The sequence below is a fragment of the Falco rusticolus genome, chromosome 7, assembly GCF_015220075.1.
Source record: "Falco rusticolus isolate bFalRus1 chromosome 7, bFalRus1.pri, whole genome shotgun sequence".
Classification (NCBI taxonomy): Eukaryota; Metazoa; Chordata; class Aves; order Falconiformes; family Falconidae; genus Falco; species Falco rusticolus.
In genome coordinates, this window is record NC_051193.1 from 22,506,668 (window position 1) to 22,533,434 (window position 26,767).

The 26,767-nt window shown below is 39.6% G+C and overlaps 1 protein-coding gene across 1 annotated transcript; it reads right to left on the bottom strand.

Moving 5' to 3' along the window:
- Positions 1–479: 479 nt before the first annotated feature.
- Positions 480–26,767, bottom strand: CA12 (carbonic anhydrase 12). The gene is made up of 10 exons (XM_037396192.1): positions 26,555–26,767; positions 23,436–23,456; positions 16,685–16,864; positions 14,041–14,183; positions 13,075–13,170; positions 11,323–11,386; positions 10,725–10,882; positions 9,558–9,684; positions 3,203–3,287; positions 480–2,180 (listed from the first exon to the last, which is right to left on the bottom strand). Exons 1-10 carry the CDS (start codon positions 26,742–26,744, stop codon positions 2,099–2,101), a joined length of 1,146 nt encoding a protein of 381 aa, XP_037252089.1. The 5' UTR covers positions 26,745–26,767; the 3' UTR covers positions 480–2,098.

The window sequence follows — 26,767 nt, forward strand, 5'->3', positions numbered from 1 at the left end:
TGACAGTGGGTAAAGAGCCCAGAAAACATGGGTTTAGATTCTTTCAGCTCAGGGACCACTGGCAGTGCAAACTGGTAATACAGTATTAAGGAAAAACCAAAATTCCTGTGTGCGCATGTTTTCAAAGGCAGCATGGATTTCATAGGAGGACTTCATGCAATTAGACAAGTGTTAGAAGTGGGAGCAGCAGGCATATGATTTGTGTGAACCCCTCTTCAGTTTGTTCTTTTGCTTAAGAAATAGTTCTGAAGGAGACATCTTTTGCCTAATGTCTAACATGTTTGCTTTGCTGGTAGTGTGAGACTTTTCCTCACAGTAAGCATACAGTAGTTGGCTGAGGGGTTTATGCTTCCTTTTACAGATGCCGAGGATGTTGCATGCAGAAGAGAGTCGTTGAACGATGTTTCTAATCCCCTGATCTGAAGATTAAAATGCTAATTAATATGTTACTCTTCTAGAAGAAATAAGAGAAACCAAAGTAACATCACAAAAATTTATTGTTCTTGTCTTTAAACACCTGCATTCAAAGAGTAAGTAATATTCCTCATAGCACACAAATGCTGCTTTTTAAATAATTTCAGACGTTTCAGCAAAAGGATCTTTACGTGCTTGTTTATGCAAGATAAAAATGCTGGCAAATGCTGTACGCTTAGTTGTAAGGCTATGTGCCTAAATTTCATGTACAGTAAGTATTAATAAGTTATTTCGCCTTTCACTCAAAAGCTTGCTTTTGACATCAGTTTTCTTGGGAGTAGAAGGGGAAGAATCTAAAACATAAAGTATGCATCTGCCATCTTTAAAGGAGAAACCACATACAATAACATTTTGTTTATTTAAAATCACAAATGTGGTGGTGGTGCTACTGAATGTAAAATGGTTCTGAAGATAAAAGTTCAGACTGCAATTTCCTCAGTAGTGTTTAGCAGCATTCAGACCTGAGGTTACTTTAGGTATAAGCCACCATGCTCAATCCCTTCCTGCCTGTATACTGAAGTACAAGCATTTCAGGCCCTCACTTGAGATGTCCAATGCAAGAGGAATTCTATATACATCTGGGGCTGGGCTGGCTAAACCCTATTCTTCCTGACGTCAATGACATTTCACATTGTCTTCAGTGGAAACAGAGAGGTTTATGCTTCACTTTCAAAGATGCGTGATGAGACTCATGAGTATCTTGCTTGTGAGATTTGAAAAGGAAGATTGATTACTTTCTAAAGATCAAATTACTAAATTCAGAGAACTATATCAGCAAACCCATCTACTGTATAATTGCAGTTGCAATATGTATGGTAAAATCAATCAAGATTTCATGATTAAATGGCAAGTCTACTAAAAACCAGCAGCAACTGCAATATCTACACATCATTCATACACACACTATAAATAAGAGCACTGTAATAAGACAAGGTGCTTCTCTAATTCCAATGACAGACAGAGGCTGTCCTCCATAACAGATTCTTGAGGCTGTGTAATAACTGGGAAGTGAGCTGTTCCTCTAGCAGTGTTTTTTCAGCACTGAATTCCTGGGTTTGAACCCCATTAACAATCTGTGTGGCTCTTATTGCATTTACACTTGTCTTTTCCTCTATTTCTGTTAAAAGCCACTGGTGAATGTACTAGCATCATGTGCTGGGATTTTAAAAACTATACGCTGAACAAACTAGTTCAAATTCTGATCTCAAATACACATTGCCCTTTATCTTGTTTATATTCATGAAGCTAAAACCAATACCTTGATTTAATGGAGAAGAGTGCTTGTAGCTTGATGAGTGTCTTCAGATTTGAATACCTGTGGGAAAATCTGTGCTAAACAAACCATAAAATTGGAGTTTAGAATTCACTGTAAAATCAATTAGAAGACCCAGGCGCAGTAAGCAGCAAACATGAAAAGAATGTGGTGAGGAATTTTGCTCAGGAGTATTCGCTGATCACATCTCCATGGAAAACAAGAGAGCAAGGGCTACAGAAAACTTTTGGCTGGTACATTTTTGGAACATTCTTGAGGCTTTTTGTTAGCCAAGAACAAGAGACATGTTCCACCAATGCAAGATAAATCAGTGCTATGAATGAAAAGGGGCTTTTCTGACAGAGCAGGGCATCAAAGTTTGGAGATGTCTTCCTCCTTGTACATGCCTGGTTTGTAGATGACTCCTCTGTTGTCTTCGCCTCCCTTTTTGCAGCTAAAATAAAATAAATGTATTAAATAATTGCAATTCCAATGAAGGAAAAGCACAGTTGGTTACTTAAAATGGTCCATTATGCATGCATGAGATTATTTTTCTCTGTACCAGTGCAAATGTCACAGTAGCTTATTGTTACAAATATTTCTGGAGAGCAGCGCATTTTGTGTGGCAGAGTCAACGCTAATTGCAAAGGGATCAGGCTGCAGGAAAATTTGTAATCTTAGTCTTTTTTTTTTTTGAGAATTTGGCTTTGGTGGCAAACAGTCTGGCTAAATGACCTTTTGTCAGTACAGATTTTTTCCCCTTAAATGATGTGACCTTTGGGAGAGCTCTTTTTCTGAAACTCTATTCCCCTCTTATGTCACTTACTGTTCTAGGAAAAACTCAATGGACTCAAAAAGCAGTAAGAAGCAGCAATGCGAGCAAAAAGAACAAGAACAAATGGCAATTGAGAAACAGAAAAACTGGGTAAATCTGTTATTGACGCAGCCTGCTTGTCCTGCTTAGTCTGGAAAGGGAGTCTTATTTCCTAACTGCTTGTGGGAGCAGTCAGTACCCAGAGTGGGCGGTGGTTTTGTGTTCTCCCCAGCACCCACATAAATTCCCTATTTCCGGTCCTTGTATCTTGTAAGGGTTTACATGAGCACTGTTCCAGTAATAATTATTTTGTGGAAAAACAACCTTATGTGGTTGCTTTTGACAAAAAATAACCATTCCTACAGTGGCAGAATGGTGGTCACTGTGGCACAGAAGTCACAGCAAGTAGAAACTTGTAAGCCATATAAATATATTTTGCTGGAAATCAAATAGAATTACTTAGGAGTATATGATACAGGAGAAATAATGTCTACAGCGATAAAAACAAATAAAAGGTTGTAGGAAGAGATCATATCTGGTAAAAGATCAAATATTACCACTATAAAAAACATGCAAGGTGTCGGACATACAAGCACCTCTTTGTGTCAGAAGAAAAATTTGGTTTGACACTTTTCCCTCTGATGTGGCACCAGGCATCTTACCTTTTCCTCTTCAGCAGCCAAAAGGCTACTGAAAGAATCATCAGAACTCCCAGAACGCAGGCTATCACAACAGAAACAACAAAACCTAGGAAAAGATGGAAAGCATACAAAACAGTTTATTTCACTTACTTGAGAGGAGAAGGTTAGTCTCTGATCTGTCATAACATTTGCATTCTGCACCTGCAACTTCCCTACAGCCTGCTCATACCTTTTTGCAATGATGGAATAGGTAACTTTGCATAGATGTATACTGGAAGGTCCTAATCACACAACTGGATCCACGGTTCACACCTGTTGAAGTCACAAAGCTGACATGCAGGCACAGGCACAGCAGATCAGAAACTCTGGATTTCAATGCTATAATGTATAAGAAAGCATAAGCAAAACTGAAGAACTAAACTCAGGCAACTAAGGATGATAAATTTGATGCCTTTTGTTTTTTCAAGGCAGAAGAACACTGAATGTGGACGGCTGAAGTGATATGCTTTGCTGTTGAGGACATTGCTTAAAGGCATCTGAGAAGGTAAGAATGGATTCAGGAAATTAGTATAAAGAATTGAGTGATCCCATGTTTGCATTGAGATGTTAAGCATTATCATTATAATGCTGTCTTTGCTAATGACCTTCATATGTACTTTTGGCAATGAAAGTATTTTTATTTATTTTGGCCTTCCCACAGATCCTGAAGGTGAGCACTCTTTTCTTAACTGCATTTTCATAATTCATTTATACATAGCTTTTTATATTTTATCAAATAACTGTTTAACAGACATCAGAAGCCTTTCAGAGTGAAGCTGACAGGTTTCATGTATTCCATCTAAATATTTTCTTTTATTAAATCAGCTATTAAGAAAACAGAAATATAAAACCTGGAGTTTAACCTTGACCCATTTAACCCATTAGATGCTTTATTAAGTCCAACTGAATAGAAGAAGCTTGCAATCCATGGAGTTGAAGAAAAACTGTATTTTGAAAAAGGAGCGTTTTGTTATAGTAAAGGTGCATCAAATAGACAATGAAATACACCACCAAATAGATAATTGTAGAAAAAGAGCTTGTAGTTTGAAGAGGAAGGGTAGGGGCCATATCTGTTTGATGAGAAGAACTTTTTGCAAAATTCAGTTAGATAGTATTTCAGCATGGTGCCATAATCAAACCTAGCCACCAGTTCCCATTTAACTTGTGAGCGGTGGAAGGTTTGAACATGGTAATAAAATTTAGCTGCATATATGTGAAGCTGATTTTATTGGAATAGATTGCTGACAGGCAAAATACATTCTAACGTGTGAGTTTTGCTGAATACTTTTTTAAGATTAGAGACATTTTTAAATGTAGTACTTGTTAATAGCGAGCGTGAATTTAGATTTTAATTGTTGGCATCAAAATGTAGATGACGGAACACTTCAGTCCTTTGCATTTTAGATGCAACACGCAGCTCGGTGACCCCATCTTGTGGCACCTGTGCCCAGGTGAAGGTGGTAGCCCTCAAGTCTTGACACTGAAAAGGCTGAGCTGCTCTGAAAATCCGCTTTAGTAGGGGCCTAGGCTTTGCACAACGGGATTTCTTTCACAAATTTCTTTGGTTGCCTGGCCCAAACCATGACGCTGTATATGGCCTCTCCTTCTCAATAAGTGTGCTCTGTTCCTGCCTACGCTACAGCGGGCTGCATCAGGCTGCGCACTTGAAGGCAGCAACCAGGTGCACTTTTAATCTTTAATTGTGCTTTGACAGCCACCTTTTTTCTCTTCCCCCGCCGCCTGCTTGAGGTGAGGGGCTGCACCTGTGAGTGAGCCTTTGTCTGTAGTAGGTGGAATGTAAGATTACAAGGCTGATGAATAACTTTTTTGAAATGGGTAGAACATTTTTCTATGGTTCACTGATAGAGTCAATGAGCTTTTGTAATTAAACGTTCTTAGACTGAATGGGGTTTCTATTAAAGTAGCACTGAGCGCAATGCCTTTCGTAGCCATAGAGACCAGTTCTTGGGTGAGAACAGCAGGATGGGCAATAACCCATACAACTCGACTCTGGGAAGTCAAGCCAACTTTAAAGATACATTGAAAATGCTTTTATAGCTGGTGTCACCTCTGCATGGGAGCCAAATAACATGGCGTAGGAGAGGGAGAGCCAAATGTTATTCTTGGGTTTGGCACTGGTTCACAGCAACAATTTTGAGAAAGTCACATATGGGTCAAATTTTCCCCTGTAGATAGAAATAATAATGCTTGCACAATTTCTGTGAAGTGCTTAGAGATTCCTGGGTGAAAAACATAGTATCTGATTTTTAGTTACTGGGGTCATGGATTGTAACTCACTACCTTTTAAGTATTAAGCGTGATTTACAGAGAGAAGGTAGCGTGGTGCTGAAAGGTCAGTTTAAGAAACAGATGGGAGATGGCATTTCTCATTTTTGACTGACCAGTCTCACTCAGAAAATCACTGGCTCATAGATGTGGTTAGCAATCAGCAATGTGCCCTTGCCAAGTCCACCAGGTATTGAATCTTGATGAACTGAGAGGGTAGAAAAAGTGAAAGTTGGATCTCTAGGGTTCCACGGTGAACTGGTCTTAAACATAAAGTAGCTGCTCACTCCAGAATTTCTGTTACTTCAGCAAGTGTTTCTGCAGTGGCATTGCTGTAGTAGATTGATTGTGCATGGATTTAAGAAAGATCCTGCGGAGGAAGCCTTACAGTCTCAGAAACTTGGCAGCCATATTGCAAATCCAGATTCTGCTGTTTAAAATCATTGTACATAGTCTGACTTGAGCAGAGATTTGAAGGGGGTTACTAAAATAGCTTTTCTGGGCCCAGCTAATTCTCTAGTTGGCAGCTGGTATCTGGGATTGGAGGTTTGGGAAGAAAGTTTTAACCTCCTTCCTAGTCACATAAGAAAGCCATGGGGGAGAGGGGTATTTCTGGTTGGCCAATCTACAAAAGCAGAAAAGGGACTGTCATGCTCTAGTTCTTTCATTTTTTTTCACAATTTAGCCATCTTTTACTTTACTCAAAACACTGTTTGTGCAACTAATACCAGTTTCTATATTAATCTTGGGGCTATTAAGGATTATTGATGATTTGGTAAACTTGGAATTTTCTTATATATTTTGGTTAAAATCTAGCAGCAAGAGAACTACTAGTGTAAATCTTATTTTAAAATGAGATTAAATTGAGGCATTGTTCTATAACTATTGCACTCTGCAAGTGGTAGCATAGGGACTTGGTAAGAGGCATGAGGATAGAACAGAGTGTTATGACTGTGGCTTTATATAGTGTACAAAGAGCAATCAAGGAACAGAAGGAGCAAAATCCCGAGTGTGACTTGTGTATGCCCTATATGCGAGTTGTATATAGTCACAGAAATAACTTTTGTCTAATGCAGAGTCATATGACAGTCAAGAAACAAGGTTTCCATTTGTTACCAACATAATACAAACAAATCAGTTTTCTTAACTGATAAATCAATAGGGAGGTTGTTCTGTTCCTTATTCTTGATTCTGAAGCAGTAAGATAAATGTTACTGCTTACTGTAGAGAACTATATGAGAGCAGAGATTGCAGACACTCTTCATGCATAGCAGAAAGGTGTTTGTGATCTTTCAGAAAAGGGAAGAATCTTATTTTTATTAACATGTGAGCTGATGCAGACTGACACAAAGTTTTGGTAGCCAACAGTACTCAGTATTTTGTTTCAGTCAGACCTTGAAGCTGGGCTCCAAACTATAAACATACTAAAATGACAAAAAGAGACGATTGATCAGAGTAATTGCTCTCAGCAGTAATTCAATAGCAGAAATGGTAGCTTTAAATAGAAGAAAATTATAACTAAACTGAACTAGTTTAGACTCAAATATTTAATTATCTGCTACTAGTAATGGGAAAGACCATAAGATACCTTTGGCAGCAAATAAGCAAGGAGGCAAATGGAGAAACGACAAGGAAAGCAGGAAGGTGCTGCGGCTGCTTTACTGGAAAGAACTAGTGTGGATGCTTACAGTGCTTTGCAGTGTAGTCTCAACAGGCTTGGGGAACTTTGTGGTACCTGGAATGAATGCATTCCTAGCTTCCAGAATGAGAATGGGAGATGAAAACTACGCAGCTATTATTGGAGAAAGTCACTTTCCTAGGCCATTATTTACAGACTAGAAGCTGGGTACAGATGGGAGGGTCCTGAGAACCTGAGCACCTTTCAAGATGCTCAGTAAAAAGTACAAAGTCATATAGTGACGACTAATCAGTGGGTGTAACATCTTAGCTCCTTAATCATATGTTAAACAAAAGGATATGTTATGGTGTTTCTTGTACCTCAAAACTGGGAAGTGTCCCACCTCTTCTTAAATCACTGCCCCTGCTTCTGTGCTGCAAGTTAAAATAGTTGTTTTTCTGGTCAATAGCTTCCTGCTGATGTACAGAAATGAGCACCTGCGGTAGTCTGAATCCCTGAACTGCACTGAAAACTGTGTGCTGCCTTTAGCACTGTAGCCTGCCCACCTTTATACACCTGGTCTGTAAGGCTTCTCCTGACGATCTGCCATGTTGACTGCAGAGAACAGTTAATGACATAAAAATTGAAAGATGCAGCAGTTAAGGAGGTGTAGCCTTTATTGCTGGAGCTCTGGAGGTTATGAAATGTAGAGATTTAATGCAGAGCTGGAGAACGGGAAGTGATGGCTTGTGGTTCAAGCCGTATAGTCAGTCAGCTTGAAACTGTTAAATATTTTTTACTCCAGTGTAAATACAGAGAAATGAAGACCTAAATCATTAGAACTCAATAAGAGGAATGTGCTTAAGTAGCAAGGACAGCAGCATCAGCATCCTTATTTAGATAATTACTAAGTTTTATGCAATAATTCCAGAGAAGTCACTCAAAAGAAACATCATGGTAAAATGATGTTCCTCTTAAGGGAAGCTTTAGAAAGATTTCAGAATGTTTCCATGAGAACTGAAATGGTTCCCAGCTACAGAATGACTTCTGAAATTGTCTCTGGGTTTTATCTCAAAGGTGGAGATTTGCTTCAAACAAGGGCCAAATGCTGCTGATGCTCCACACTGCTCTGGTTGGGAGTTTTGATGCAGCTAATCTGACAAAGAGACCAGCCAACTTTTGGTGACAAATCTAAATCATCTCTGATTTCAGAGAAATGTTTTGTCTGGGATTTGTTTTTTCTTTACTCTAATTTTCACTTTTCTTCTTTATAGCTTTATATTAGAAAAGATATATTACAAAAGGGGCTGTCTGCAGAGGGGAATGGCAAGAACAGCTACTGCAGTATGTTGCACAGAGAACTGTTCCCTGCAGTGGCTATTGTGTGAAATTTCTCAACACAGACAACTCCTGTTTTCTGTTCTTTCATCTGAACAGTGAGGAAACTAGCAGGCAAAGTTGAAATGATGCGCTAACACATTTTATTAATTTTAAAGTTTGCTGCTTGACAGATCTTTCTTGTGAAGTCTGCTTCTTCTTTTAAAAATCTTTTTCTCTGTTTCAAACAGCATAGTGGCTTGCCTAGATTAATCTGCCTTCAGTGTATGTGCCAGCTTCACAAATGCTTAAGAGCATTTGTTTGCAAGGCAACACAGAAATTGGAACAATACATTTTGCACAAACAATATACTCAAATGCCTTACTGTGGGGCACAGCTAAGCTTCTCACCACAGCTGCAGGTTTTTGTGCAATCCCCACCTCCCTCCCCAAACCTATGCATTGTCATTGTGTAACACTGCAAAATTAAACTTTTAAATCAGTTCTTCCTGGTAAGATGGCATTTTTTTTTCATTTGTAACACTGGATCATATAATACAGTGTTACAAATTATTTATCAAGTTTGAATTCCTCAAGGACCTCTTCTGATTCTGTGTAATTTCCCAAAAACAGTCCCCCTGAAAGGCAATATTATAACTCCCTTTAAATGTGTGGTCTGCGCAAAAGCAATCCTGGTATTACTGAGAACCAGCAAATGTCACTGGTGAGACAAGGCTAGCTCAAGCACTTGCGCTGACTGGAACATCTCAGCTGTAGAGAACTGTTTAGTGCTTGGAGTGACAGCAAATATTTCTGCTAAGTGCGACCAAGGCCGAACGTCTTCCTTTTTTATCTCCTTGCCTTTGATCAGAAGGGTTGCAGGTCTTGCCTAATACCCATTGTGGAAAAAAACCTTCGTAGATACTCTCTGAACACCTTATTTTCCTATGTTTTTCTGTGCAACAATGCAGTAAGAGAAGAAAAGAGAACAAAGTGAACTGGGGGAAAACGAGATTGCTATATTTTTGTAGTGGTACAGTGCAACAGTATTGCCGTGTCAGTATTTCAAATTTATTATGCACTGTTTCTTCACATAGAAGTGTTCATAGAGCTTACCTTCATGGAAGGAGGTAAAAACCAGTCTTTCATGAAATTCCTGAACGTTTCGGAAGTTATTGACCATTTCCAGGGGTTCTGGGTCATCACTCTCTGTGCAGTACATGGCTGTTTCCAGTGCTAGTAACTATAAAGGGAAGTACCCTGTTCAGCTCCCAGAATACAGAAAAAACAATGCCAGGGTATGGTCACTAAGAGCACATGTTTAAAATCCAAGGGGTAGTCAAAGAGAAAAGTACACATTAATACTTAAGTCTTGCATGGCCTGTGAACCCAAATACAGCATAATGTGTGAACAGTGTGACATCTCCAAACCATACCTGTATTCTGTTTACATCCTGATAAAATCAATCCTGCTTATTAATTATCTGCCAGGAAAACCGGATGGGAGGAGACATGGTGGCTCTTTGCAGCATGTTCTCCCTAGCACAGTCTAATTCCTAAAAGCTATTTTATGAAAGAACTCTACTTTGGTAAAGACATGATCTGGCACAGTGGACAAAGAATGGACTTTCATAACAAGGAGCATGCAGTAATTTGATCAGATTTTTATAATAACATTTTCCTCCTGTGTTTATAATTAGATGAATCAGAAGACAGTGATTGGGAGTTTATGTAAGTGGCCACCTAACAAAAAAAAATTAATTAGGTGAGCACAAAAACCATAAATTGGAGAAAAGCCAGGGGATTAAAGATTGCCAAGTAACACATCACATGCTTTTAAGAAACTTACTATCTACCCAACCTGTCATACCTAAGTCAGTCAGGATCAGCCTAGCACTAAAATACTTAGTGAATAGGATTCAGGCATAAAGCTTGAACAAAAATGATCTGGAAGTGACACGGAAAGACTCAAAGCAGGGAGTAAGTACACAGTGAAAACAGAAATTAATCTCACTTGACTGTGATTTTTCAAGCTGATACTAAATAAATTGCTATGCTATTGTCTGTCCTTTATTTGTTCTGGTCCATTGAAAACATGCTAACTACAAACAGAATAGGATTTTAATTTATGTCAGTTCTGTGATGTTCTTCCCACTTCAAAAATTTTAGCAATGGTTATCTTTCAGTTTTACAGGAACGTAAGATAAATCTAGGCAATGAGAATATGTGTTTACTGTTCTTTAGCAGACAGCAATCAGGAAAACATGCTATATTTAAACTTGCCTGCTTTTGTGAAATTTTAACGGGGTGTCGGAAAACTGTCCAGAGAACACTAGGGTAGCAAGGAGGAGTTGTCAGGGATCCTTCATAGCGATAATACTCATCCAGTCTGTCAGGAAGCAGTTCTCGAATATTGAAACCAGGGACTCGGACTGTCTGATCTAAAACAGGGGATTTGTGTTAAATGTTGCATCATCACTACACAGGTAGTGTGCCAGTGAAGTGAACTTGCTTTCAGTTCAGTGAAGTAGGATGCTTTCAGTCATATCACTAGGAAAAGAAAAATATGTTTTAACAGACATGATCCCAGCTCAAATGTACAAATCTTGTCTTGGATACCAAATTGGAATTCTATAAAACAAACTGTGACCGTATTAACCAAAACCCACCATATGCAAGAATTAAGGCCCAGTCAGAAACACATGGTACATGCTACCTGTATACTCTTCACAGAAATGCAGTGCATTTTTAAGTCTTTCACTGTTTGTGACAGATTTGCCTGGGATTTCTGGAGTGGTTCTTCAGCCAGTTCAATCCCTCTCAGGGTGACACTTGATACCCCTAGCCATTCTCCCTCCGACGCAGCCTTATAGCCACTCACCCTTGTATTTCACGTTCCGGAAGTGCCTGAAGATCTTTTCATAGGATGGGTTGAAGGGTCCAATCTGTAATGAGCAGGTATTAACAGCTGTGTAAATCACCACAGTCTGAATAAGAGTCTTTGCTTCTACACACAGCAGACAGCAGCATTTGATGGCCTCTGTCATAGGGCATCTCCACTATCCAGATATTCATATACTAGAATGGCATAAGTACTCTTTTTTTTTTTTTTTCTCAGAACATTAACACTATCCTCAGAACCCCAATAATGCTCTTACTCACTCCAGAGCTGTAACAGCTGCTTTCTTATAATGCTGTCTTAGCAACTGCAGCATAGACAGACCTCTTGTATGCACTTGAAAGACCCTATTGCCCTTGCCTGTTCAGCATGCTGTGCAAATGAGGAGAAACCATTTCCTCTGAGAACGTTGCAGGCATAAGTTCTGAACTAACAGGCTTCTCAGATCATCTACTGGTTTCTGGTCAAAGCCACATTTTTCCACCCACAAACATTTTTTAGCCTGCTGCTCCTCACAGTCCAGGAAGATAAAGAATGACACTGTTGGGTACTGCAGGGCCACTGGGAAGGGCTATAACTCAACTATCAAACAAGACCATGTTTTTCAACTGCTACCAGCAGCTTTTCAGTCTAATCATCAATGCCTTTTCTATGAATTCTTTAGAGCTGGTGCTTAGCAACTCCTCTGACACCCAGACATAGTAAACTGGTGTCCTTAGATCAACTGTAATAGCTACCAGCTGTCTGAAAGTTTTTCAAAGACCTAATCTCCATTGTTTCCCTGTTTGATTTTTAAACACCATTGCTTAGAAATAACCAGAATCCCAGCATTATTCCTTAGCATAATATACAATACTCTGATACTTTTCACAGCTGCAACTTCCAAATGAACTAAAATTTGACACAAAATTATTGCCAAAGTCTTAGAGCTGCTCGAAAGTGAGCTTGGCTAATATTAATGAGAATTTGACTTCTAACTAGAACACTTCCACTTTTTTGATCGAAGTGTCAAAACCTGGGTGTTTTCAGGTTTAGGCTTTTTTTTTTTTTAATGCTGCAGAAAATCCTTGCATTTAAAAATCTTCTTTATAGTTATGGAGGAGTTTTAATTCTTCAGAAAAAAAGAGAATTTGTACAAGCTTCTAAAAATTTTTCTTTCAGGTCATTATTATCTTTAATTGCTTCTGTGTGGGGCTTTAGAGGGGAAAGTTGGAAGGCTGTCTTTCTGTCATCTTAAAAAGGGCACTGAACGTACTTGTTTACTGTAATCTGTGATTCAAAGAATCTGGGAAGTTTGTGACCTGAAGTCTGTGGTCAAATTCTAATTACATATAGTGGCCGAAGCCAGGGCTGGGTCTGCCTGTGCCTCTCTGCTGCGTTGAAACTGCTTCGTGCTACAGTAGGCAGCTTTGAGTAAGTGAACTGGAAATTCACTGTTTGATTAGCTCTACCAATCCTTAGTTTGTAAATAAATGCAAGAATTGATTGAGCATAGCTGAAGTTAATTTACTGAAAAACATGACAAAATATTCAGAATTCTTTTTTTCTTAAGACTTGTTCCTGTTTATGTACATGCAGCTGGAATCTGGTGCTTTTTTGTGAAAGAGAAAAGGAAGAACCTTTATTCAGCCACTGCATCCTTAAATAGTCTAAGTAATTTTGTACATTAAAGGTCTCTGATGACTTAAGGATTGAAAGCATATTCTAAACAAAAGCAAAGGTCTTGCATCCTACCTCAAGAAGAATAGCCAAAACTGCCAGTCCATCTGCTTTGTCCATTGCTGTCATTATGTCTGGGTATTTCTCAGAGTTATAATGTACAATATGCAGCTGCAAAGAAGGAGATGCAATGTTATGGTAACGTCTGGGGCATGCTCACATTTCTGTGTTGCAGGTGAAAAGGGCCAGTGCAGCCACCTCAGGCTAAGACAATACAATGGGACCCTTCCGTGACTGCTGGATGTAGTGGGAAGAACTTTTAGAGAAAAGGAAAATATCCTGGAACTCCCAGCCCTGCGGTAGCTGAGTTATGCTCCCCCACCTTTACATAGTAGGGAGCGGGAAAGATGATCAATTACTTCAGCTTCAAGGCATCTTGACTGTAGTACTAGCAAATTTTTCTGAAAAAGTAACACCTTGGCACCCTTGGGCCTCTCTGATGTTTAGAATGCAAAACCCAGTGTTAAACGTAACCAGAGAAGAAACTGATTTCTAAAGTGTTGTTATGCAAGCAAATTATTCTGACTGATTTACCTTTTAATCATTTTGGGGTAAATACCTGATTGGTACTGCTTTTCAAAAATCTATTCCCAAATCCATAATTTTGGATTAGAAAAGTTAACAAATAGTTCCTCACTGGATAGAGAAAAAGGTGAGTAAGGTAGACAGAGAAGCAGTGTCATGCAGCTAAAAGATACACCTGGTTTACAGAGAAGAACCAAGGTGTCAAATACCTAGCAAATTGCTTGAAATTACTCGAGTGATCCAGTGCCAGCCCTGACTTTAATTCACAAAAGAGCACCAGAGTGCATCCTTTTTGTGGTGCACAATGCATTTTTTAGCGTATATACCCAGATCATAAATACTTAGATTAGAACCTTGCAGCCTTCTACAGTCATATAGCCAAGATAAAGATCTCACTTTAAAACAACAGGATCTGCCCAGCCTTCTTTGTTTCTTTCTCTGATCTGAGCTTCTTACCTCTGCTGCAAAATGCTTGCCACTGATTGTGTGCTCTGAGCCTTCTGACTTGTTTCTGTTTCCCCAGTGCAGGTGAAGCTGAGATGCAGTGTATTCAAACGGGAGGTTTCTGATGTACATAGTAGGTGACAGATACATTTTCACTGTAAGCACACCAAAACCAGATGGGAGCAAATGATACCAGAGCTTTCAAGCACAGGGCAAATAAAAATACTGTCTCTATTACATATGGAGTTTGAACAGAGCAGATTCTTAACTCAAATCCATCTCAGTCTGTGGTAGGAGATAAACACTTCAGTTGTCTTTGACCCTTTCTAGGTAATACAGGAGAATTTAGAATACACCCTTTTTCTATTTTCTTAAGCTAAAGGAAATGAATGTGAGAATTGTTGCTAACGGAAATCTTTCGACTCCCTGAAGAATGCAAAATTATCTCGGTCTTATTGAAGAGACAGTTATTGATGTGTTGAAGCAAAAGTTAGGCTCGTGTGCCTTTTTCAGTCTCCTTATAATGGTTGAAAATGGTTTAATAAATTAATATTTCTCATGGTATTTTTAAACTCCTGTTGTATTGAACTTCTCTTTTTTTTAGAAACATATGGCAAAGGCAAAGAAACTTTCCGCTCACTCCACTCCCCCTGAAACCCAGAGCATCGATGTTAAGCAGCAAGATAATCACAGGCCTTAAGAACTGGTATTTCCTCTCTTGATATGCTGCAGGGAGACCTTTGTATGCATTACCCTCCTTCTACTCAGTAATGCTTTCCAGTGTGGAAGCCAGGCTGGGTTGTCTTTTCTTGGTTTGTTTTGGGTTTTTGTGTGTAGAAGTTACAATAGTAATTCTCAACTCAGCAGAAACTGAGTTGTTCACTTGAGAAGTTTGGTACTTCATAAAGCAATGGTTTATGTAAAGAACAGATTGATTTTTTTACAATTTATTATTTTCTAGTGTGAATATGGTTTGTTTCTGGAGTGTCCCAGACATGTTTTGCAGGGGAAACAAAGCTCAAAACCTTAAGGAAGGAACAGCTGCAAGCCTATGTATTTTTATGCTAGTGCTAAAAAGCTTATTTTGAGCTCTCCTGTTTTCAGTCTAGCTGAAGTAGGTAATTCTATCTGGATTAGCTGGCCGGTGAAGCACATTAATTGTATGTAGGAATGACTGATACCACAATACTAAGCATCCTACTGATTTCCTCTCCAGCCATAAAAGAAGACAGCAGCAGATGGTGTGATGATCACTCCAACAGAGGCTAATTTTTCATTACTCAGAGCAATTAAGGTTTGTATATGAGTGAGGTTTGTAGAGTGGGTCACATGTCCCCTGCTTTCTAGGAGGGCACTGACCTTAGAAGTGCATTCCCTTTTATACCGAGGGCGGGGATATATTTTTGTCTTGGCTTTCATTAGCAAGTAGTTGAACCTCTTGTTTTAGGGAAGGATCAGATGATGGTATTGACATGGGCTCTACGAGGTATTTGCTTTTACCTGTGTGACTGTTATGTGAGGGACAAGCTCTCAGTATTGTTCTTTTGTCTCCACCTGTTCTCTGGCACTGTTAAAGTCCACAATGATGATGTTTTCTTCTCTGCTTATTGCATGCCACTCACATCAGCTTAATACATTCCACTGTGACAGTAGAATCTTTCACTCAAGACCAAGAAAGGCTCTTGAGAAAAGAAGGTTCACAAGGAAAGGGTGTTCCAGCCATGCCTAGTCTAAAGCAACCTGGTTTTGATGGAGAAATTGATAAAGAGGAAAACGAGGAACCATGCTCTAAGAGGTTGGCCCTTCCTGAAGAATGAACTTATGTTCTACAGAGCAGGTTTACCCCACTGAAAGAGTAAGAAAAAAAGCGGTGTTTGCATGTCTGGCATCTCTTAACGAAGCATGCCAGAGAAGAGCAGAGGCCATTTTGTAACACACATTCTTTTGAATGCTTATGCAATAGAGGAGGACACAAAGAAGGAGGGCCTTAACTCTTCTTATTTCTGTGTCTTCAAATGTTTCAGGAAAGAACAACTGGTGGGACTAGCTTACTCGTATATTGTGTCAATACAGTAGACTTTTATGCAACTGCATCTTCTCTGCTTTTACTTATCGTATTGACACTTTGATTTAGTCCTACAGTGGAGGTCACGTTTGTATGCTATTTCAAATTACTTTTCTGTCTTTGTATCCATCTTTCTTATCTTAAACTAAAGAGGTTTCTATCTCAAGCCAAAGGAACAGAATGGTGCTCTTAGCTCCCCTCCCGAGTAATTCAGCTGAGCTGCTTTGATTAGACTGGAATGTCAGACACAACGCACCCATATCTTATCAGTTTATCCCTTTTTAACAGAATCACAAACTCTGTTTCTGTTTTGGAGCACTCCAACCAAAGTAATAAGAAAAGCTCAGGAATTAATTCTGACATGTCTAGAGTTTATTTAAAAGCCATAGTCGATTCAGCTTAGCATTTGTACATAGTATATTCCCAAGTTTCCCTAGCCTGTTCTCTAGATATTGGTATGCTGATGTGAAGGCTTCATCATCACAGATAAATTTCATCTTATAATCAAAGTAATTCACCCTTGAAATAAAAAATCATGAGCTCCAGCAATGCTTTCCTTCACAATCCCTTGCTGTCACTGAGCTTCCTTACCTGAATGACCGTTATTGGTCAATGTAAACTGGTCAGTGGAGGACACGTTATAGCCTATGAATTCTAAAGGCAAGAGATTAGAGTCATACTGGAGAATATCTTTGTGGAAATCTATTGGTGATTGGAATACTCCTCCACAAAATGGGTATTTCTTTGGCCAGGCCTTCTCTCCTTCAGGACCTGTGTAAATTAACAGAGAGACACATTTGTCAAACCTTAACTATGCAATTAATATAAAACCTCCCCTGTTTCAGCCTTCACCCAAAATTTGGAAAAGGCACGTTTTCTCGTTTTTTAACTTAGTATCATCTTTTCAGTGTGCCGTTAGATAGAAACGTTAGATAGAAAAGAGCCAAATGCCAACAAAAATCTCACATAGAGACACTTGACCGCCCCTCAGTTTTTTGGCAATCTCAGCTGCTGTGGATGTTACACCTTTGGGGTAACAGCTCACCAGGCTGGGGCTGCAGGCAGCAGCACCACCGCCAGCCACAGTGCCTCTGGCCCTCTTGTGATGGTGTTGGCTCTCTTCAGGGCCCACAAGCATGACAAGTAGAGTTGCGATCTGTGACGGTATTTGGATTATTTACTGACATGAATTATTTTTCCCTATTGAAGTAACAGGCATGTGCACAGTAACACAGCTATTCCAGCCTTCTGAAGAAAACTGCTGAAAGAAGTGACTGCATGTTGACAGAGGGAAGTTTCCATACTTTTCAATACAGAAAAAGCCAGACCTTTATAAACTTTTCCTTACCGTACAAACTGCCTGGCTCTATCTAGCAATATTGCATAATTCACAGTGAAAAGCTAACTTGCAAAAATGGAAGGTGTTATGATAATTTGACCTGCAATAACTTGCTCAAACTCTGGTGAAACTTCTTCATCAGAGTCTTTTGCCCTAGGTAGGATCTACAAAGAATAGATAATATCAAGAGATTTTTAATTGTGCCTTTGATTTAATGACACATTAATAGCTAGCAGCTGTTCACAGCTGTAAGCTGAGGCCATTTGCATTTAAATACCAAAAGAGATACTTGCATCTTGTGTTTCTCCTTGACATTGAAGATCCATTGTGATTCTTTCTAAGGCAAGAAGGTCTTTTGGGATCATCCAGCTGATTTGTATAACACAGCTATTGGACCTCTCTGGATTAATTTCTACTTCAATGAAGCCGTATCTTTTAGTAGGAAAAACCCAAACATCTACTCTTTAAGCATTGCAGGTAAAAGATACTTCATTAGTGCCCAATGGATAATTACTCTCCTTGGTAGCTTGCTTTTTGCTGTGAGTTTGTCTAGCTTTGACTTTGTTTAGATAGTGATTGCTTTTAATCTTTTGCTTATAAGTTGAAGAGCCTCCTGTTAGCATACTTTTGTTACTTATTGAAGTACTTGTAACATGGAGGACATAGTTTATCACTTCTCTTAAATTAAACAGATTGAGTTCCTTGGGTCTTTGGTTAGAAGGCTTCTTTTCCAAACCTATAATGTTCTTTGTGGCTTCTTTGAAGTCTCTCCAGTATGTTAACATCTCCCATGAATTGTGAATGCCAGAATCTAATGTTAGATGGGGTCATCGGTGACAAATGAAGTTCAGATCTTTAATGGAGGAAAATTAACAGTCAGGAGAATATTATTCGAGGGTCACTTTTTAATGTAAAAGACAGTTTGCAAGGATATGGATAGTGGAGGTGAATCTGCCCCAAACAGTGCATGTGAAGAATTGGCAAGTTCAGTTCTGGTGCTCAAATACAGACTTACTTCCTTGTTAAAGCTCTTTAAGAGTTAGCACATGACATCGTTTGCAGTGTGGATACTCAGACTTGGTGCTTTTCGGTATAAATAGGCCTTTATGTTACTGTAACTTACATCTTTGACTCCAGTTCGTTGCCAATCACATTAATTTCTCTCCCCTTAGATCTTCATGGTACTATCATAAAGGTATTGAAATTCTTTTTAAAAGCTGATGTTATGCTGTCATTATAGAAGACTGTATACTATCCTTTATGTATTTTTTGGCAAATAACAAATCCACCCAGAAGAGCATAAATTCCATATTATGAGATATACATACTCAAGAATATTTCCCAGGAAAATATATACCAGGAAATGGTAGTTTCTTGAGGTTGAAACTTGATGTGCAAGACAATAACACTGAAATTTAACACTTTCCAGGAAGCTAAGACTACAGCAGTGTCAGAAAAATTGGTAAGAAGCCTTTGTTGTAAGAAGACTTTAGTAATTTTTAAAGATTTAAGGTTTCTGTACACTGATAAGGTAGTGAGTTTGCTAGAAGGCTTTAATATATTACATAACAGGTTTGGAGACTTGATAATTAAATAGGTAATTTTTAATGGATGCGTAAAATAAAAGTCTAATCCCAGCCAGTGGAAACCATGTCATGAAGTACCACTTACTTTTTCAGTACTATGTTTGGATGAATTGAATGCCCTTAAGAGTTGGCAACAGAGTATGGGAACTTCCACACCAACATCAGCAGTTCAGAAGGGAACCTTTTGTCTTTTCCATAAAATGCTGTTGTTATTACAGTCTTTATGTACCTTAATCTTTATTAGCAGTTATTCTTTCCTTGACACAAATCTGCAACTGCATTCACAGGCTTCTAAGCTACAGCAGTTTACACTTTTTTCTCATTCCTGCTCAATTAAAAAACCCCAACCAACCAAAACAAAAAAAACCTTTTCTTGGTACAAACCCAGTTTTTCTAGAAATTCTGCCTTTTGTCACGTAGTCTTCCTAATTTCAGTGCCTTAAAACTCCTGTCTCAAAGAGCTGAGCTCACTGCAGCTTGGGTTTGCATATGTGAAATTGAGATTTCCATGGTAGATAAACCACACAGCTGGAAGGCATTTCTCAGCAAGCTCTGTTGAAAATGAATGATTGATTGTGAACCAGATTTTCCTTTTTCTGTGCCAGTACATTCAGATAAATTCAGTGCAAATCACATTGTGTTTACAAAAGCTGTGTCTGATCACTGCTGAATAAAGAATAGCATGTGGATGTATTAAGATTGGCCTGTACTACAAGTCCCCAAAGGTATTAACATAATACTTTTTTGCATATTATATTGCATAAGATATTGCAAAAATATCTTAGTAGTTAATTTCTTTCTTTTGTGACAACAGTTACGACAAAGGAAAAGACCCAGACATCTCAGATGATGACTACTGCTATGAGGACCCCATCAGGACTGTGTCAGCAGAGCAATAATTGTGCCATGGGCCTGTCCTACCCACCCAGCACTACTATTCAGCTGTTGGAGTGAGCAAATTAAGGTATGGAGCTGTTGGTATGGGTAGAAGTAGGACCCCTCCTGCTACAATGCAGCCATGAACACTCCCTGCTGTAGGGAGTGCAAACTCAGGTTGCTCAAATCCACCTTGTGGGCTGCCTTCTTTACAGGAGTTCCCAGGGCCACGTTCCCCTACCATGCTGTCAATAACCCTGAGCCTGGCTGTGCCCTCATGGCTATTTTATAAAAGATGTCTGTAAATAAACTGGTAATAATTCTTTGGATAGTCTTGCTGCCCAGCTGCAGAGTGAGATGGGTGAAATACCCATGGCTGCATGTGTGCATTGTATCATCTCCTTTGAGAGCTTTTAGCTTTCCATGCCTAAGCCTTTAGCCAGCCCTGCAGCCCTAGTGCTCCTGGGTGATGCAGGACAGATGTTCCTTTAAGAACAACAGTGGTGTCTCTCCCAGGATGTGTACATTGGCTGATGTAGAAAAAGAAGAAAACAGGCCTATGAGACTCCAGTGTTACCAACAGACTTTTGCTCTGATGATCGATTAATATTCATGCTGCTCAAGCTTCTCACGGGGTATCTGAGTTCTCATGATCTGACATCAACTAATGTAGTAAAATGCACTGCGTTGGTAACACAGGGGATGTCTGTGGTATTTTTGCAGCCAGGCAGAGCAGTCTGCCCTGTTTTCAGCCGGCTGGGAGCTCTGTAGCTGCCATTAGCCCAGGGCTGAGTCAGTAGTGAAGCCTGAGAGTCCAGGCTCCCTGCCACAGTAACGTGACCACATGGTTTCCATTTCACTCAGAGCACAGAGCTCAGTCATACCATTCTGCGTACACATATCCTATATGTGTATATCTTCCGTATACATGTCCAGAAGGAAGCTTGTGAGAGAGGGGAATTGCCAAGGGCTGCAGCTGTCCCTGTGACTCCATTCCAGTGCTGTATGAGAATTTCTGGGCATGTTCTAGTGTGTTCACTGAAACTGGTATTTTCTAAGGGAAAGTGAAGGGGTCTTAGCCCAGGTTCTCAATACCTTACTGAATTTAAGTATTTGGCAACAGTAAAACTAAAGAGTTGGCAAGTTCAATTAGCCTCATGTTTGTTAACAACAGTTCTTGTGTCTGCACCGTAGCATGAAGTTGTCTCCTCACATGCTAAAGCACGTTGATAATTCCGTTGGCACTATTACTTTAAAATTGGCTGTAAAGCTAGTTTTCCCCATTGTAGCTGCTTGTCCGCTCTCGAGGAGTGATTCTGGTTCTTTGATTTCATTCCAGCCCTCTTACATTACAGAAGCAGAAATCCAGAATCCAAAGAACTGAAGCCCAGTTCTTCAATTCTACCAATTCTCCTCTGGGGCAGAGGACTTCAGGCTTGCACCTTCCAGCCACACAGCAGCATTGCCAAGAGCTGTGTGCACATGCCGTCCTGAGCTATGGGGCATTGGAACAATTTCAGTTCTTTACTGAAAACACTTTTCTCATGGTACACTTCATCTGCTTTGTCTGTTTTATGGAAGGAGAAGCAGCTCATCAGAGGATGCAAAGCAAGCCTGTGTCAGAGGGAGCTTGAGGGCTTATGCCCCAGCTCATTGGCCTGTTCTGTTTCTTGCAGGCACTGTTTCTTGAGCTCTCTAGGAGAGTAGTGAAATCTGGAATAACAAATAGCATCACTGCAGTTTGGCTAAGGAAGAGGCAAACAGAGGAGAGGTTTAATCTTTCTATTTATTGTATCTAATGTAGTGGTCTCCATTGTAGCCAAGCCAAATGCTCATTTCTTTGGAAAGCTTGTGCAGAAAAGATAAGGCCTGATCACATGCAGTGTCACCTTGCTTTGCCACCATGCCCTGAGCTGCCAATGCTGTATCAACATTCAGCTTTACGTATTGTCATACTGAACAAATAGAACTCTCACTGACAATCAGAACTCAGATTTCTCCTCCACCCATAAACTTGCACCTTGACCCTCATCTTGACATCAGTCTGCACTGTGATTATAATGGCTTGACTTCCTTTCCCTTGCTGTTGACTTAATTTTAGTAAGGAGGCATTGCAAAATGTTGCAGGATAAAGGTGAATGGTGGAAAGTGTAGGCTGCCATAAGGAACCATGATCAGTAGAAGAGTATGAGGAGGCTCTTTTCTGGCTGACTGCAGTCTCTCTAATTGCCAATTTTCTGTGTGCAGACCAATGTTCTACCTCTGCTTTGTTTCAGGTATATGAAAAGAACTCATCTGTACAAATTCAGTTACCGCTTTAATTTTTTGAAATTGCTTTTATATGTTTTTTCTAGATAGATTTGAAAAATCAGTAGCTGAAGGGAAAAAAATAAGAATCTGTTTTGTGAATCTTCCCTCTGTCCTCCCATGTATGTTAGAAATCAGACTGCGGTATGGATGCTTTTAACAGGGATTGAAGTTGAGCACTGAGAATAACATACTCTGAAATAAACACTGGTACCCAAATTCCCAGAAGAGGAGAAGTAACTAATTTAAACAAGCATTACCCTCGGAATGAGAGCAAAACTTCTACTTTGGTGATAGTAAAAGTCTTGCTTTCCTTACTACCCAGCAGGATTAGGTTCCTCTGACGACTGCTGCCAAGGTGGAAACCCCTGGCTTTTGTTATTCAAACTGTGTTAAGCCTTTTTTTTCTTAATGAGAATACAAAGTATATGTATACATACTGGCAGTTAGATTAATACCTATAGACATGCAGCTGACAGTTTTCCTTTTGCTTATGTGAAATGAGTCAGGTAAACTGGAGCATAGCCAAAGGGAGTAATTCCTAGCAGCAAGTTCAGTCTCAGAGGTTCTTTGTGCTGTCTTGGAGCAGCACCAAAAGCTTAGGAACAAGCATTTTCTGCTGAAATTCTCAGCATTGCCGACTTCTCTGTGGGCACGGGGTGTATAAAACACTACTCTGAATGAAGAAATAACTGGCTAGAGAATTTGATCAATTAAAAGAGAATCTCTAGGTAATCTTCCTAAGCAGCCATCAGATCCTTCTGGGTTAGTAGCTGACTTGAAGGACTAGTGTACAAAATAACACTGCTTTCCTTGCAGCGCTGGGATTTTCAGGGAGCTGGCTCTCCAGTAACATGATGCAGGTAACTTGCCGAACTCTGACTCTACTTAAAAATGAAGACCCATGCTCTGTGCAGAACCAGGCTGAAATGCTGCTGGTCTGTGACCGGGGCGAAAACAGAGGGCTTTGGGGAACTGTTGCAGTAGCAGGGCCAATCTTAATCTGCTGAAGTTCCTGTTATTTTGCAAGGCAATTTAGACTCCAATAACTGACTCAATCACCCAGATATGAAACCTGATGGATGGAGAACAGATTTCAAGACAATGGACCAGATCCAAACTTGAGTAAAGATAGTGAACCCAGTAGGTTCTCACCGGAATACATGTGGCATCCATCCCCTTAAAATACAGAACAAAGCCATAACTTAGAATGTACAAATTAGTTAGTACTTACCAACATAAGACCATTTGGACCCTGTTTAAAAACAAAAGAAATATTACTGTGAATATTTGAAATTAATCTTACTCTGTAAAGAAACAAATTGCTACTGAAACCCATGTATTGCATTTTGCAATACTTTTATCTGTCTTTCTAGCCCCATATGTTGAGCAAAACTTAGACACTTTCAAAGATTATGATCTATTCTCACCCAAATTATAATTATCCCTGTGATCCTGCACACAGGGGCGACTTTCGTGTGGTCACTTAAATCCTGGATCGTGGAGTGAAACTGTTGTCAAGGTTTTTTTGGTTTGCTTTGCTTTGCTTTTTTCGTGGAATAGCCACAGACTACATAGGTACCTCCCTGATTTTTTTCTGGTTAGGAAGCTAAGGATTTTGAACAGGGTGTAGCTATAATGAAGCCCCTCATGCCTACTTGAGGAGTTTGCAAAACATCATGGATTGCCAGTTGCTACACTCAGAAATGATTGACAGTCATTTCTGTACAGCAGCTCTGGGATTTGCCAACTGAAACAGACAGGAATAGATGGACTTTGAAAAGAGGCAGTGTGATACACAAACAGATACAACTCTGAGAGCCCTGGGGAGTTGAGTGAGTGTTAAAATGATCAATATTTATTCATTGGTTAAGGAACTGAACTTAGGACAGTGCCTCTGCATGTCTTTGGAAATGTCTTGACTTATTTAATGCTCTTTTCAAATTTTTTTTCTGGTCCTAAAACCTACTTACACTCATTCAGCTTGCTGTGTCTGACAGACCTGAACAGTTTTGGTTATCAGGCTAATGCAGATCTTTACTCTATACAATTTTATCTCTGCTTAGAAAACAGTCCTGAATTTTGAGTCTTGCAAATACTCAGTGTGCCTGTGTGCGCGTGCATGCATGCATGCAGAAAAATATTTATCCTTACATACGCACGTCTGCTTAGTACATGATTCTTGGCTGCATTTCTTGTACTCTGAAGCGTGGTCACAGATACAGCTCTCCAAAGAATGTTGTATGAAATGTTTGGGATTAATTTGTAGGGATGTACAAAACAGCTGCACTTAGCTCTTTTGTTTTGGTATGTGCTAGGAACACTAAGCTCTCTGCTTCCAGTTCGTTAGAACCCATGTGCCTTGTTCTTTTACACTGGGATTTTCAAAACGAGGTCTGTGTAATCATTCTGGCTGAAGTCCCCAGGTTCCTCACATAGAATTCATGCACTGTCTTAGATTTCAAGATGAGAAACCTCATTCTCCTCTCCCCTTCCCTCTGCAGGAGATTATCTCTTACTGAGATTTTTGGGGGTACTTGTGTCCTCTGGTCAGCACATATTGTAGGTAAAACTTGCATGAAGATAGCAACTGACTGTCAACAGGATTTAGAAATCATCCCATCCTCATCTGAGCAGTGTTTGAAGAAATACTGGCTTAACTAGAATAGCTACTCTGCTCGTGCTCTTACTGCCCATTAAAATGTGAACAAGGTGTCAAAACTATGATTTTTATATTCTAGAACAACCATAAAACAGTCAATTTCCAAGTTTTTCAATATTTTGGGCATTTATGCCAATTGAAACAAAAATAAATGAAAGCTTAGTGTCTTTTGCAAAGTGCAATTTTCCTTAGCCTCAGAGCATTTTCATGACCTGCCGTTCACTACCATTATGACTTTATTGATGAACACAATAGTAGCAACTAGTGTAGGTAGGGCTGAGGCACGTGTAACGCTTAATTCATTTAACTTAGACCAGGAGATGAATAGATGACCAGATCTTAAAATCTTCTTAACTTTGTCTGAATGAATGTGTAAAGCTGACATCCTCCTACTGTGAACAAGGTCGCTAGTATCCATATTCTGCTTGATAGTGAAATGAGGATGCCGCAGACTGTCACACAGTGCTGCAAAATCGAAGGAAAGTCAATAGAGCATCTTGATTCACATCTGGAAGGGAACTATCAACAGCTCCGTACCTGTAAGCACTCTCCTGCCTCTTCATTCATGTTGGAGTGCTGATGAATAAGACAGTTTCACTGATCAGTATCAAGGGAACAAATACATTTCCAATGTCACTTGGGAGCTGGGAAAGTAGGAATGGTTTTAGTTTTGATAATCTATGTTACTTGTGTCTCTGACTTGGGAAGATGTCAGAGACAGGCAGATGCTGTAGCTCTTACCATTTCTTGGTGCTAGGTGTCTAATTCTAAGATAGGAGTTCTCCAGCATTCCCTTCAGGGCACATATCTTTTTGACACATCCTTTCACTTCCGAACTTTCTGTGTTGTCAGAGAAAGCACACAGAAAGCACCCAGCTCTAGGAACCCCTGCTCTTCAGATGGGAGATTCTTCTAGGGAATACAGCTTTTTTCAGAGGCTATATGCCCAAAATAAGATGACCTTTAAAGTTTGAATTCCACCCCTTATGTAGCTCATGTGAAAAACCCAGTAAAATGCTTATCTTGGCACAGTTCTGTATGAAGCTGATTGCTCTGGATTATGCTTGAACCTTCAGGATTTTTGTCCCATGAATATATGTGATGAGTAAGTCCTCCCACATGATCCTTTACAATGATTCGCCATCATATACTATAATCACACTAGGTGGATTATAATTAGCTTGAATGGATGAAAATTGGTTATAATCAGCTTGAACAGATGACCATTAGCTCCTGAAAAGAGAGAGGAACACTGGCCTCCCGAAACGTCCTGCTAAATATAAGAGAATGAGGTCTAGTATATAGGGTGCTTCACAGACATCACATTCTTTTCCTCTGGTTTAGAAATGAAGAGGGCAGAGGGAAAGGTGTGATGCTTCCACTAGCTCTGAGAAGGGCCAGTCTCTGCTTCTTTCTATGAGAAACATAAAGCTCACAAAACAAGGCATGCTGAGCGTGCAAGAAGTGTGTAATACAAACTGAATCAGAGAACAAATGTCTTTTTCCCGTATATATCAGACTACCTGTTCTGAGAAACTGAAATAATAACTCCCAAACAACTGCAGGCTGCTACAATATACAACTTTGAGCATGCTATTGAAGTAGTAATAATTATAAGATGCCAGTTTTCTGCATGTATTAGCTACCCTATGTTACAAGTAACAAAAAAATAGAAGGCTGAAAGACTTTACCATTCAACGGCGCTTGCATTGAGGGTTGTATCTTTAGGAAGAAAGTAAGCACAGTAGCGACTGTGACTGTACTGAAGCTCTTGGCTGACATCTCAAGGAAAGACTTGTAATATTCCAACAGTTTACAGGTTTCTCTGCACTCTAAAGAAACTCCCTTGTAGATATGTGGCAAACAGCAGAATGCACACATACAGAGCTTCCACTAATGAGTTA